Source organism: Rana temporaria, chromosome 3 (assembly GCF_905171775.1).
Source record: "Rana temporaria chromosome 3, aRanTem1.1, whole genome shotgun sequence".
Lineage (NCBI taxonomy): Eukaryota > Metazoa > Chordata > Amphibia > Anura > Ranidae > Rana > Rana temporaria.
The window spans coordinates 437530891-437545966 of record NC_053491.1 but is presented as its reverse complement, the minus strand read 5'-3'; the positions used below and the strand labels follow the sequence as shown (position 1 = coordinate 437545966).

The 15076-nt window shown below is 46.3% G+C and overlaps 1 protein-coding gene across 1 annotated transcript in view; it reads right to left on the bottom strand.

The window, feature by feature from the left end:
- LOC120933281 (intercellular adhesion molecule 5-like) overlaps positions 1-14697 on the bottom strand; it is a 50829-nt gene extending 36132 nt beyond the window's left edge. Inside the window, exon 1 of the mRNA XM_040346406.1 lies at positions 14285-14697. Within this exon, the coding sequence (XP_040202340.1) occupies positions 14285-14342 (58 nt within the window). The 5' untranslated portion in view covers positions 14343-14697. The remainder of the gene's footprint in view (positions 1-14284) is intronic.
- Between the last annotated feature and the right edge of the window lie 379 nt (positions 14698-15076).

Genomic DNA, 15076 nt, shown 5'->3' with positions numbered 1-15076 from the left:
ACAGTTGTAAACACACACACAGTGATCCTTAACTCCTACAGCGCCCCCTGTGTTTAACTCCCAAACTGCAACTGTCATTTTCACAATAAAGAATGCAATTTAAATGCATTTTTTGCTGTGAAAATGACAATGGTCCCAAAAATGTGTCAAAATTGTCCGAAGTGTCCGCCATAATGTCGCAGTCACGAAAAAAATCACTGATCGCCGCCAATAGTAGTAAAAAAAAAATAATTAATAAAAATGCAATAAAACTATCCCCTATTTTGTAAACACTATAAATCTTGCGCAAACCAATCGATAAACGCTTATTGCGATTTTTTTTACCAAAAATAGGTAGAAGAATACGTATCGGCCTAAACTGAGGAAAATTTTTTTTTTTATATATGTTTTTGGGGGATTTTTATTATAGCAAAAAGTAAAAAATATTGAATTTTTTTCAAAATTGTCGCTCTATTTTTGTTTATAGCGCAAAAAATAAAAACCGCAGAGGTGATCAAATACCACCAAAAGAAAGCTCTATTTGTGGGGAAGAAAGGACGCCAATTTTGTTTGGGAGCCACGTCGCACGACCGCGCAATTGTCTGTTAAAGCGACGCAGTCCGGAATCTCAAAACCTGGCCTGGGCATTTAGCTGCAAAATGGTCCGGGGCTTAAGCGGTTAAATGATACATGCCCCCTGAATTCCGCCGGGTGGCTGGGGGTGCAAAGGCGGCATTAGTGTCCTGGAGACCCCTGATATTTCCATAATGAGTTCCTGTCACTCTGCATATGCTATCACATGGGGAGCTCTTAGGCTAGGGTTGCCATCTGTCTAGTATTCAACGATTCAGTCTGTTACACTCTCTTTCACACTGCCCAAAGCCAGTACTAACACCCCCCCTGCCAAAGGGTGAATGAGCTCACCATCCATCTTTGTCTGTGACTGAGGACTCCCACCTCCCCCCTTCTCTCTCCTGCCTCTGAGTGAGTACACTAAGGTAAATCAGGGTTCTCTGAGCACCCCTTACATGAGAGTTCCCCTTTACACCAGAGGCCACAGTGTTCCCCCTTACAACAGAGTCCTCTCCGTACATCAGAGTTCTCAGTGTTCCCCTTAAATCAGGGTTCCCAGAGCATCCCTTATGTCAGAATACCCAGAGTTCTCCCTTACATCAGTCTGCAGTGTCCCCCCCCCCCTACCATGAAAGGGAATGCTGCGCGTCTAGAGGTAAGAGGGGGAACTCTGCGCGTCCAGAGGTAAGAGAGGGAACTCTGCGCGTCCAGAGGTAAGAGGGGAACTCTGCAGACCCAGATGTAAGAGGGGGAACTCTGCGCGTCCAGAGGTAAGAGGGGATCTCTGCAGACCCAGATGTAAGAGGGGGAACTCTGCGGGTCCAGATGAAAGAGGGGGAACTCTGCGCGTCCAGATGTAAGAGGGAAACTCTGCGCGTTCAGATGTAAGAGGGAAACTCTGCGCGTCCAGATGAAAGAGGGGGAACTCTGCGGGTCCAGATGAAAGAGGGGGAACTCTGCGGGTCCAGATGAAAGAGGGGGAACTCTGCGGGTCCAGATGAAAGAGGGGGAACTCTGCGGGTCCAGATGAAAGAGGGGGAACTCTGCGGGTCCAGATGAAAGAGGGGGAACTCTGCGGGTCCAGATGAAAGAGGGGGAACTCTGCGGGTCCAGATGAAAGAGGGGGAACTCTGCGCGTCCAGATGTAAGAGGGAAACTCTGCGCGTTCAGATGTAAGAGGGAAACTCTGCGCGTCCAGATGAAAGAGGGGGAACTCTGCGGGTCCAGATGAAAGAGGGGGAACTCTGCGGGTCCAGATGAAAGAGGGGGAACTCTGCGGGTCCAGATGAAAGAGGGGGAACTCTGCGGGTCCAGATGAAAGAGGGGGAACTCTGCGGGTCCAGATGAAAGAGGGGGAACTCTGCGGGTCCAGATGAAAGAGGGGGAACTCTGCGGGTCCAGATGAAAGAGGGGGAACTCTGCGGGTCCAGATGAAAGAGGGGGAACTCTGCGGGTCCAGATGAAAGAGGGGGAACTCTGCGGGTCCAGATGAAAGAGGGGGAACTCTGCGGGTCCAGATGAAAGAGGGGGAACTCTGCGGGTCCAGATGAAAGAGGGGGAACTCTGCGGGTCCAGATGAAAGAGGGGGAACTCTGCGGGTCCAGATGAAAGAGGGGGAACTCTGCGGGTCCAGATGAAAGAGGGGGAACTCTGCGGGTCCAGATGTAAGAGGGGGAACTCTGCGGGTCCAGATGTAAGAGGGGAACTCTGCGGGTCCAGATGTAAGAGGGGGAACCTCTGCGGGTCCAGATGTAAGAGGGGGAACTCTGTGGGTCCAGATGTAAGAGGGGGAACTCTGCGGGTCCAGATGTAAGAGGGGAACTCTGCGGACTCTGATGTAAGAGGGGAACTCTGCGGACTCTGATGTAAGAGGGGAACTATGTAGACTCTGATGTAGGAGGAGACTCTTGTGATTAACTTCATATGATTATAAATGTTATTTAATCCCAAAATATATGTCCTGTATAGTATATACTGTAAAAAAAAATGCTGTGTGCCGCTTAAGTGTTCAGGTTTGACTTGAAGAAAAGGTAGCAACCCTATCTTAGACCCCTTGTGATAGCAATAAGATTAAGGTAAAAAAAAAATGCTTAAAAATTCTAAATAAATAATAAAAAAAAAGCACAGTCTTTACTGAACCTGACTGGGGGCACAAAGGTAGCATTAGGGTCCCGGGGACCCCTGATATCTCCATAATGAGTACCTGTCACTCTGCTATGCCAAAAACAATATTATTTTTTTGAAATTCTAGCGGTATTTGGTCAGCTTCAGTCGCAATGTCCATGGTACAGAGGCCAAGTATAAGCGTCCTCTCTCCCTCATTACTAAGCATGTAGAGAATGCGGAGCGATTATATCCCGAGGTCTGAATAACGTACATGTGTCGGCAGCAGAGATTATCTGGAAGGCGGCTGGCTTCTACACAGCCTGACATTGTTCCCGGTTTCTCACACACAGTGCCGTGTATAAACAGATCATTATGTTCAGTGCTGTGTACACCAATAACCGCTGGGGTCCCGTCCTATACAAGCAGTCAACAAAACTGCCATACAACACTCCTATTGTTTTTTTTTTGGATGTGTTTTGAGGAGCGCACAAACATTCATTTCATTTGAAGGTCTTTTTCAAACATTTAATGGTAAAAAATATGTAAGACCAACATTTTATATTCCTGATATGTGCCTGCCGTACCATACAGTATACTTGTAGAAAAATTTTCTTTGTTTTGTTTCCTTTGTGCAAAATCCCTGGTGTTCCTGCCAGTCCTTATGCTTTCCTATTAAAAACTGACCACACTAGACCACAGTGTTTTCTAGCTGTGCTGGGAACTCAGGGCCAGATCCACGTAGCCCGGCGTAATTTTAGGCAGGCGTAGCGTATCGTAGTTACACTACGCCGCCGCTACTTTGAGAGGCAAGTGCTGTATTCAAAAAACACTTGCCTCTAAAGTTACGGCGGCGTGGCGTAAATCTCACGGCGAAAGGGCGCGGAATTCAAATGATGAACAGGGGGGCGTGTTTTATGTAAAATAAGCTTGACCCCACGTAAATGACGCTTTTTTCGTACGGCGCATGCTCAGTATCACGTCGAATTTTCTAATTAAATTACGCCCGCTCAATGCCTAGACGACGTGAACGTAATTTATGCAAAGCCCTATTCGCAAACGTTTTATGCAAACAACGTACACGTCGGAAAATTCGACGCTGGCCCGACGTCCATACTTAACATTGCGTACGCCTCATAGAGCAAGGGTAACGTTACGCTGAAAAAAGCCTTATGTAAACGACGTAAAAAAATGCGCCGGGCGGACGTACGTTTGTGGATTGGCGTATCTAGCTCATTTGCATACTTGACGCGGAAATCAACGGAAGCACCACCTAGCGGCCAGCGTAAATATGCACCTTAGATCCGACGGCGTACTAAGACGTACGTCAGTCGGATTTAGCCCAGCTTCAGGCGTATCTTGTTTTGTGGATACAAAACAAAGATACGCCGGAGCAACCTAGAAGTTACGTGGCGTATCAATAGATACGCCAGCGTAACTTCTTTGTGGATCTGCGCCTCAGTGTTCTCTCCTCACTGTATCACTCGGCCCCGCCCCCCACGCGCCACGTCATTGGATGTGATTGACAGCAGCGCAAGCCTATGGCTGCGCTGCTTTCAATCTATCCAGTGTAGCCAATCAACGGCCAGGCTGAGCGGCGAAGAGGACTTTCGAGGGCCCAGGTAAGTAAAACGGGGGCTCGGGGTGGGGGGTGCTGTATTGTCGGATGTTTTTTCACCTTAATGCATCCTATACATTAAGGTGAAAAAACATTTGGCAGTGACTGCCCCCCCCCCCCCCCCGTTTTACTTACCTGAGCCCTGGAATTTCAGCCGACGAGGACGCTTTGTCCCTCTGCTCAGGGTTCTCGGCACTTGATTCTATAGATTGATAGCAGCGCAGCCATTGGCTCCTGCTGCTGTCAATCAAATCCAATGGCGCGGGTGCCATGGGGCGGGGCAGAGTCATACATTTAGCAGCTATGGATGCCGAATGATGGACTCAGGAGCGCGCCCGCAAGGTAACCCTCTGGGAGAGTGCGTCTCCTAGGGGTTTATCTGATGCAGGGAGGAGCCGCAAAAGCTGCCGAAGGACCCCAGAAGAGGACGTTCGGGGCCCAGGGCTCAAGTCCTGCGGGAACGCGTGGGAACAGAGTCACTGCACTTTTTTCACAGCAGGAACGCAGTTCCCTTTGCAGGACTAGAGCAGCCGAGAGCAGCCGAGCCGATCCTCCACTAAGCGGCGATGCCCAGCTCGAGTCACTGTCAGGGGCAGGCGAACCTTAGTAATCCTTTATGTTACTGGCCTTTATGTTTCTTTCTAAATCCCGCGATAACTCGCAGCAGACCTCCGTAATGTCTCCTGGGAACGATGACAAAAGCTCCCAGGAGACATTGCGGCATCGAGGAAGTGACGGAATACCCGCACACTACCCGATGATTCCATATACAGGAAGCGGCCAGTAACATAAAGGATTACTAAGGTGCAGTGGATCGGAAAAAAAAACATGCGGTTTAGTAATTATGCATATGAGCGTATCATACCTGTCGGGGCCACTCTGTGCAAAACAAACTGCACAGTGGAAGTATAAGAATCCTTCCACACGAGGCAAAGTCCGTTGCTACCTGACCGTCCCGTCCGTGTGAAAGGGGCCTTACATGTTTGTTATTTAAACAAAAAATGTAAGCTTTACAATCGCTTTAATTTCCAGTCGCTCTCTCCCTCTAGTGCTTTCTATTGGCTAAACAAAAATGCCCATAGCTGTAAAGCTTGTATTAAGAGTCTGAAACGCTTGTGTGAATAGAGCCTTAGAAAAAAAAAAGTAGAAAAAAGGTATTTATGACTATATATATATATATATATATATATTATACACTATATTACCAAAAGTATTGGGACGCCTGCCTTTACACGCACATGAATCTTGTTGGCCCACCCTTTGCAGCTATAACAGCTTCAACTCTTCTGGGAAGGCCGTCCACAAGGTTTAGGAGTGTGTCTATGGGAATGTTTGACCATTCTTCCAGAAGCGTATTTGTGAGGTCAGGCACTGATGTTGGACAAGAAGACCTGGCTCACAGTCTCCGCTCTAATTCATCCCAATGGTGTTCTATCGGGTTCAGGTCAGGACTCTGTACAGGCCAGTCAGTTCCTCCACCACAAACTCACTCATCCATTTATGAACCTTGCTTTGTGCACTGGTGCGCAGACATGTTGGAACAGGAAGGGGCCATCCTTAAACTGTTCTCACAAAGTTGGAAGCATGAAATTGCCCAAAATGTCTTGTTATGCTGACGCCTTAAGAGTTCTCTTCACTGGAACTAAGGGGCTAAGCCCAACCCCTGAAAAACAACCCTACACTATAATCCTCCCTCCACCAAATGATTTGGACCAGTACACAAAGCAAAGACTTGGATGAGCGAATTTGGGGTGGAGGAACTTGACTGGCCCGCACAGAGTCCTGACCTCAACCCAATAGAACACCTTTAGGGATGAATAAGAACGGAGAGGATTTTAGGATGACTTCAGTAGCAGATTGGGGTGGCAATGAGGTAAAAGTAGGAGCACCTTATGGTTAGATTTGTGTGTTAGATGTGTTCATTTTTTGTACGGCCATTGTTAAGTGTAGCTTTTGTATCAAACTAAATACTGTAAAGTAGAACAGTAAGCTAAGACTTTAAATTCTGCATTCATTACGTTATCTTTGTTAAAGCAAGCCTTTTATGTGCGAGTGCTTCCTATGTAGTGTATCAACATCTCACTAATGCGTAATCCGCAAACAAAAGCTTGCTCCATCTCCAGAGACCGTTCTATTCCCCCCCCCCACCCCACCCCACTGGGGGCCACCATTTTCCCTTTCACACAGGATAGGGAAGGGTCAATCACCCCCCCCCCCCGCACATCAAAGACACCTCGTCCCCCGCCCTGCCTGTAATATGTAATGATTCATTGGACAGATCATTGTCTGGGGGTCAGTGATGGGTTAAAGATGTGAAGAAGGTAACTTTTTACAAAAAGTCAACATTTGCAAATCAGTAACAACATATTCTGATCAGGCTTCATGGGTCAAAGGTTTACCTCCTTGAGAATGGAAAGGTTTAAATAGTTACTTAGGGCCAGATTCACGTAGAATTGCGGCGGCGTAACGTATCGTAGATACGTTACACCGCCGCAAGTTTTCATCGCAAGTGCCTGATTCACAAAGCACTTGCGATGAAAACTACGCCCGCGGCCTCCGGCGCAAGGCGGGCATATTCAAATGGGCGTGTGCCATTTAAATTAGGCGCGCTCCCTCGCCGGACCTACTGCGCATGCTCCGTTTCCTAACTCCCGCCGTGCTTTGCGCGCCGTGACATCATTTTTTCGAAACGGCGACGCGCAATGGCGTACTTCCGTATTCCCGGACGTGTTACGCAAACAACGTTAAATTTTAAATTTCGACGCGGGAACGAAGGCCATACTTTAGACAGCAAAACGTTTGCTGACTAAAGTTAGGGCACCTAAAACGACGACTAACTTTGCGACGGGAAACTAGACTAGCGGCGATGTAGCGAATGCGAAAATCTGTCGGGGATCCGCCGCAACTCCTAATTTGCTTACGACGCAAACTCCCCCCAGCGGCGGCCGCGGTACTGCATCCTAAGATCCGACAGTGTAAAACTATTACACCTGTCGGATCTTAGGGATATCTATGCGTAACTGATTCTATGAATCAGTCGCATAGTTAAGAAGACCCTAAAACAGAGATACAATGGCGTATCAGGAGAAACGCCGTTGTATCCTTTTGTGAATCTGGCCCATAGTTAGTCAGGTTGAAAAAAGACACAAGTCCATCCAGTTCAACCAAAAAAATAAAAATTCCAATCCCATATACCCAATTCTATACCCACAGGGCTGGATTCAGAAAGAGAGACGACGGCGTATCTCCTGATACGCCGTCGTATCTCTGAGTTCCGCCGGTCGTATCTATGCGACTGATTCATAATCAGTTACGCATAGATATCCCTAAGATCCGACAGGTGTAAGTGTCTTACACCGTCGGCTGCAATTCCAGGCTGGCCACTAGGTGGCTCTTCCGTATTTTTACGTAAGGGATATGCAAATGAGGATTTACGCCGATTCAGAAACGAACGACCGCCCGGCGATTTTTTTTTACGTTGTTTGCGTTCGGCTTTTTCCGGCGTAAAGTTACCCCTGCTATATGAGGGGTATGTGCGGCGCATCCTATGTTAAAGTGGAGGTTCACCCGGAAACCACACTTTTTAACATTAGATTGAGGCTCATTTTGTGAAGGGGAATCGAGTGTTTTTTTTTTAAATCGAAGCTGTACTTACCGTTTTAGAGATACATCTTCTCCGCCGCTTCCGGGTATGTGCTGCAGGACTGGGCGTTCCTATTTTGATTGACAGGCTTCCGACGGTCGCATCCATCGCGTCACGATTTTCTGAAAGTAGCCGAACGTCGGTGCGCAGGCGCAGTATAGAGCCGCACCGACGTTCGGCTTCTTTCAGCTACTCGTGACGCGATGGATGCGACCGTCGGAAGACTGTCAATCAAAATAGGAACGCCCAGTCCCGAAGACCATACCCGGAAGCGGCGGAGAAGATCGCTCTCTAAAACGGTAAGTACTGCTTCGATTTTAAAACAACTAGCCGATTCCCCTAGACAAAATGAGCATCAATCTAATGTTAAAACTTTTTTTATGGGTGAACTCCCGCTTTAATGTAAAAAAAATGTTTTACTCACTTCTATCTGGCTGTTACTAGGTAGATTTCGTTATCTGCCTAGTTCCTGGTCCTAGGTGGTTCAACTTCCTGTTCTAATGCAGCGTACAGACGGTCGTTTTTTGTGATGGAAAAAAAAAGATGTTTTTCAAACTTCATTTTCAAAAACAACGTAGTATACACACCATCGTTTTTTCCAAAAGCTCTAGCAAAGCGCGGTTACGTTCAGCACGTACGACGGCACTCTGTTCCATTCAAGCTCACGTCAAAACTTGCTTCTGAGCATGCGCGGGTGTAAAAACGTCGTTTTGAAAAACAACACAAAAAATTGAAGCATGTTTCAATATTTTTTTTGTAGTTTTTCACAAGACATAAAACAACGTTTTCCCCCACACACGGTCATTTTAATTGACGTTTTTAAAAACATCGTTTTTTTTCATCACATAAAGTGATGGTGTGTACGCGGCATAAGACCCCATTGCCTCCTGGGAAATGATGACACTCCTTTCCCAGGAGTCTCTGGGCATTACTGTGCCTAAAAAAATCGCCCAGCATGCACCTCTCTCTGAAAACCAGGAAGAAAAGGGAACTGAGCTTCACATGCCCACACATATGATGGATACGGCCACAACATGAGCTGGAGGATTTAAAGGGTCACTAAAGGAAAAACATTTTTTAGCTGAAATGACTGTTTACAGGGTATAGAGACATAATAGTTAACGGATTCCTTTTAAAAACAATTAAAAATAGATAAAAACCAATCATATAATGTACCGCAGTTTAGTTTTGTTTTTGCTGTTGTTTCCTGATTCTCTGATGTACAGAGCCACAGAGCCAATACAGGGCAGTGATGGTTTGTAAAACGAAACTGGATTGGTGCTGAGGGGTTTTAGACACACCTCCTTGATTAGTGACCACAGAGAGAAATCTCCCAGTACTGTGGTGATCAGGAAACAGACAACCAGGAAGTGTCCAGAACAGAGAGGATTTACAGCAACATCAGAGCAAAAACGAACAATGAGGACATGAAACCAGGACTGCAGTAAGGTAAAGGAAGCTATTTAGCTAAAAAAAAGGTTTCCTTTAGTGACCCTCATCTGCCAAATTGTCGCTTGAGGTTGGCTTGTAAATTGGAGACATCCTGTAAGGACGTTATTCCACTGCATAGCTTGGTGTCATCTGCAAAGACAGAATTGTATTTGAAGAAGCAGTTCCTCCCTTACCTACTCTGTGCAATGAATTTGCACAGAGCAGCCTCAATCCTCCTCTTCTCGAGACCCAATGACAGCGCTTCTGACCCATCCCTCCTGCAGATTGCCCCCATAGTAAGCAGCTTGGGGGCACCCAAACAGGCTCGCTCCTGAGGCGTTACTCTGTGTGTCCATTCACACACAGAGCATGTCCTGGCCCTGCCCACTCTCTCCTCATTGGCTCACTGGCTGTGATTGACAGTAGCAGAAGCCAATGGCTCCCACTGTTGTCTCAGCCAATGAGGCGTAAGAGACCAGGGAGAACTGCTGCTCTCGTGCACATCACTGGATCGAGATAGGGCTCAGATAAGTATTAGGGGGGGGGGCTGCACACAGAAAGTTTTTCACCTTCATGCATAGAAAACATTGAGCGTGTAGCCCACTGGGCTGTGGGAGTGAACCCGGGAGTACTTTTTGAAATCGGTGCAGTGCCGCAGATGCGGCGTCGCACCGATTAGGATGGTGCCATTGCCGGCAAATGCTGCCGATTTGGCATGCAAATTAACATCAAATTGCACCAGTGTGAACCAGGGCTAACAACCATTTTACAGTGGACTTACTATAAAAACAGCCCAGCTCAGAAGCAAATGTCACTGGTAACTATTTTAATAAAATTGCCAACTAGACTGGACAGAGTGATTTGTAGACATGATGTATACTGTATATAGCTTCTTAATATACTATACACTGAATTTAAAAAGCACCTTTTACATTGAAGTTTAAGCTTTTGGTTCACACCTGAGCGATTTACAGCACTTTCCTGGAAGAACCCCAAAGACATGCTGGTAGGTTAATTAGATCCTTTCTAAATTACCCCAGTACAGTGAAATCTCGGATTGAGAGTAACGTGGTTAACGAGCTTTTCACAATATAAACACTATTTTTTTTAATCCTAACTCGGTTTGCCAGTGTTGTCTCACAAAACAAACAGGATTCAAGCCACAGTGATGCGCATTACCGCATTTGGCCTGAGTTGGGGGCGCCTGGAGCCGAGCGGAGCCGACAGAAACTGTACGGAAATACACGGCCTTTCCGAGGTTTTACAAGTTCAGCCAAACTGTCCCTGAGCCTTTCCGAGTATTTTCGAGGCTCTCAGGCGCCCCCACACCTCTGGCCACATGCGGTATTGCATGCCAAAGAAGTCAATGCGGAACAAATAATTTTCGTTTCCATTGACTTCTATGGGGAAACTCGCTGTTTATATGCAAGTGTTTTGGATTACGATCATTCTCCTGGAACGGATTATGCTCGTAATCCAAGGTTCCACTGTATGTGTATGTATGAATGTGTGCTAGGGACCTTAGAGTGTAAGCTCCTGGAGGGTAGGGACTGATGTAAATATACAATGTATATGTAAAGCGCTATATAAGTACCTGAAATTAAATAAAATTAACTTCAATGGTTGACCTTCTCTAGGGTGACACATTTTAGGTCCCTATAGACATTAATGGGAGTGCCTAAAAAAAACACCTGAAAATGTGCGTAATGTATTTTTCACGTGGTTTCTTGCCTCTCCTCCTAGTAACTAGTAGGTGGATTCAGAAAGACTTAGGCGGGCGTATCAGTAGATACGCCAGCCTAAGTCTGAATCTGCGCCGATGCAAATTTAAGCGTATTCTGGTAACCAGATACGCTTAAATTAGGCTCAGATACGAGCGGTGTAAGTGTCTTACACAGTCGTATCCTAAAGTGTACTTTTTAGGCTGTCCGCTAGGTGGCGCTTCCATTGCGGTCGGCCTAGAATATGTAAATGAGTAGATACGCCGATTCACGGACGTACGCTTGCCTGACGCAGTAAAGATACGCCGTTTACGTAACGCACTTTCAGGCCTAAAGTTATTCCATCAAATAGCTGGAATAGTAATGTTAAGTATGGCCGTCGTTCCCGCGTCGAAATTTGAAAATTTTCCATCGTTTGCGTAAGTCGTCCGTGAATAGGGCTGGACATAATTTACGTCCACGTTGAAACCAATACGACCGTGCGGCGTACTTTGCCGCAATGCACACTGGGATATGTACAAGGACGGCGCATGCGCTGTTCGTAAAATACGTCAATCACGTCAGGTCACCCCCTATTAACATAAAACACGCCCCCTCAGCCGAATTTGAATTAGCCGCGCTTACTCCCGCCCGATTTACGCTACGCTGCCGTAACTTAGCAGGCAAGTACTTTGTGAATCATGTACTTGCCTCGCTAACTTACGGCGGCGTAGTGTAAACACAATACACTACGCCGCCGCAAAGTTAGGGCGGTCTATGTGAATCTAGCTATAGCTCTACATTGGGTAAAAAAAGGTTGAAGCCTGAATACAAGTATACAAACACGCATTAAGAAACACTCCAAAAATGCTCATCAACTGTGAACCTAGAGTTAGTGAAAGAGTTGAAATCCCCTCCCCACCACCCCAAATCTTCTTTGTCCATTAGGACCCTCAGGTCACAATCATTCACATGCTAACTCTGCGTGACATAACACAGTGGCCTACGGAGGTAACTGTTCTCTTTGTGTGGGACTTTTCTCTTGATGCTTCGATTTCCTTCCACAGCCAAAAGTTACCCAAAACCCGAGAACAACCTGGCCTTACACTAGAAGAATATTGCTCAATATTTCTAATTTTCAGAACGTTCTTTTGATTTACTAGTCATTAGCGAGGGTCTAAACTACAACTATTTTCAACTGAAAAACGCGCAGGATGGAAAATGTTTTCTGGGATGAACAAATTTCTAATGCCGCGTACACACGATCGGACATTCAGACAACAAAACCGTGGATTTTTTTCCGACGGAATGTTGGCTCAAACTTGTCTTGCATACACACAGTCACACAAATGTTGTCGGAAATTCCGAACGTCAAGAACGCGGTGACGTACAACACGTACGACGAGCCGAGAAAAATGAAATTCAATAGCCAGTGCGGCTCTTCTGCTTGATTCCGAGCTTGCGTAGGATTTTTGTGCATCGGAATTGGCTACAGACAATCAGAATTTCCGACAATAGCTTTAGTTGTCGAAAAAAATTTAAAACCAGCTCTCAAACATTTGTTGTCGGATGGAGCCTACACACGGTCGGAATATGCGACCAAAAGCTCACATCGAACATTTGTTGTCGGATGGAGCCTACACACGGTCGGAATATGCGACCAAAAGCTCACATCGAACATTTGTTGTCGGGTGGAGCCTACACACGGTCGGAATATGCGACCAAAAGCTCACATCGAACATTTGTTGTCGGATGGAGCCTACACACGGTCGGAATATGCGACCAAAAGCTCACATCGAACATTTGTTGTCGGATGGAGCCTACACACGGTCGGAATATGCGACCAAAAGCTCACATCGAACATTTGTTGTCGGATGGAGCCTACACACGGTCGGAATATGCTACCAAAAGCTCACATCGAACATTTGTTGTCGGGTGGAGCCTACACACGGTCGGAATATGCGACCAAAAGCTCACATCGAACATTTGTTGTCGGGTGGAGCCTACACACGGTCGGAATATGCGACCAAAAGCTCACATCGAACATTTGTTGTCGGGTGGAGCCTACACACGGTCGGAATATGCGACCAAAAGCTCACATCGAACATTTGTTGTCGGAAATTCCGACCGTGTGTACGCGGCATAAGAGTGTTTACATTTGGGAAATTCCATTCATTCCATAATCAAATTAAAAAAAGCACACAACTTTTTGAAGTATTTTCGAGCAACATTCGTCAAGTCTCGGTTGGCATTAACAAATGTACTAATGAGATTATTTGGGGCGAACGTTCATGTGAAAATCTACCATATGGCGAGCTCCGTCTACTGTTTAGGGTTCTACATGTTCTGGAAACTCCTATGAAACCTTAACGTCCAAATTAATCAAAAGTAAATAAAAACAAAGGGCCAGATTCACAGAGCAAGTACGCCGGCGTATCTACTTATACACCGGCGTACGTTCAAATTTCCCGCGTTGTATCTTTAGTTTGAATCCTCAAACCAACATATGACGGCTTCTGGCTTCGATCCGACAGGCGTACGGCTTTGTACGCCTTCGGATCGTAGGTGCAATACTTCGGCGCCTGCTGGGTGGAGTTTGCGTTGTTTTCCGCGTCGGGTATGCTAATTAGCTTTTTCCGTCGATCCACGAAGGTACGCACGTCCGTCGCATTCTCTTACGTCGTCACTAGTCGGCTTTTCCCGGCGTATAGTTTAAGCTGCTATTTTGCGGCGTATAGATAGACTTGCCATGTTAAAGTATGGCCGACGTTCCAGCGTCGAATTTTGAGGGTTTTTTTTTTTTTGCGTAAGTCGTCCGTGAATAGGAAAGGACGTAACTCACGTCTAAGTTCAAAAAATGACGTTGACGTCTTTTCGCACAAAGCACAGCAGGAAATTTCAAATCGGAGCATGCGCAGTTCAATCGGCGCGGGGATGTGCTTCATTTAAATGAATCACGCCCCCTACCCACCCAATTTGAAATACGCGCCGAGAGATGCACTACGCCGCCGTAACTTACGGCGCAAATTCTTCCTGGATTCGACTTAGAGCCAGGTAAGATACGGCGGCGTAGCGTATCTCTGATACGCTGCGCCTGGGCAATTCTATGTGAATCTGGCCCTTAGTATCTACGTATCTATCATCTATCACCGGTAAAAGTGAAAATTGCCAATTGGAAATAGAGAAGGTTTGTATTTTGTACTAAGAAAGGTGGTATCCCCATCTTAAAGAGCCTACCTGAATGTATGAGGGCAGTCACATGAAATACAGCCAGCAGGATCCGATCGATTCCCATGGTGAGGTATGATCCAGAAGTTTAGCTCCACACCGTAATACAGAGGATCCAGTAGAGTCAATCGTTTTCCCTCCAATCCCTTCTGTTTCAGAGCTCCGAAATCTTAAAGTCTTCGCACTTCCACTGTGTTTCCTGTAGGCTGGACCTCCCCTTCTCAGGTTCTGCTTGGTTTTAAAAGGAAGTTTTTATTTAAACACATGTGAAAGGTTCCCTCTTCTCTCTCTGGTTCCTAATGGCTTCTCTCTCGGGGTCTGTTCTATGTAATAGATTACAGCTGTCTGCAAGTCTCTGCTGCTCTCCCCTCCTTTTCTATGTCAGCGGTAGTTGCAGCCCACTCCTCTACTTCTCTCTGCTCCTTTCTCTTTCTATTATGAGAAGTACAGGGGGAAGGTAAGGGAGGGGAATTTCCGAATCAATGAGGAACCTGGCACAGTCCTATCATTGCGAGGTCAGAATAATTGGAATTTCCCAAAAACCTTCATCCTCGGCCAGAGCTAGCTAGCTGTTGTGAGTAAGTATACTAATTATGGTGCGGAACGCTACACAGGCAAAGTTGGCTAACCATGGCGCGGTCACAAACAATAGAGACAGTTTGGAAGGAATAAACAAAAGTCTGCCGCGCTTATAATAACGTGAAGCAAACACACCAATAAAGTGCAAAAAAAATTAAGTGACAAAAATAGTGTAATGCCGCGTACACACGATCGCTTGTCATGACGAGAAAAATTCAATTC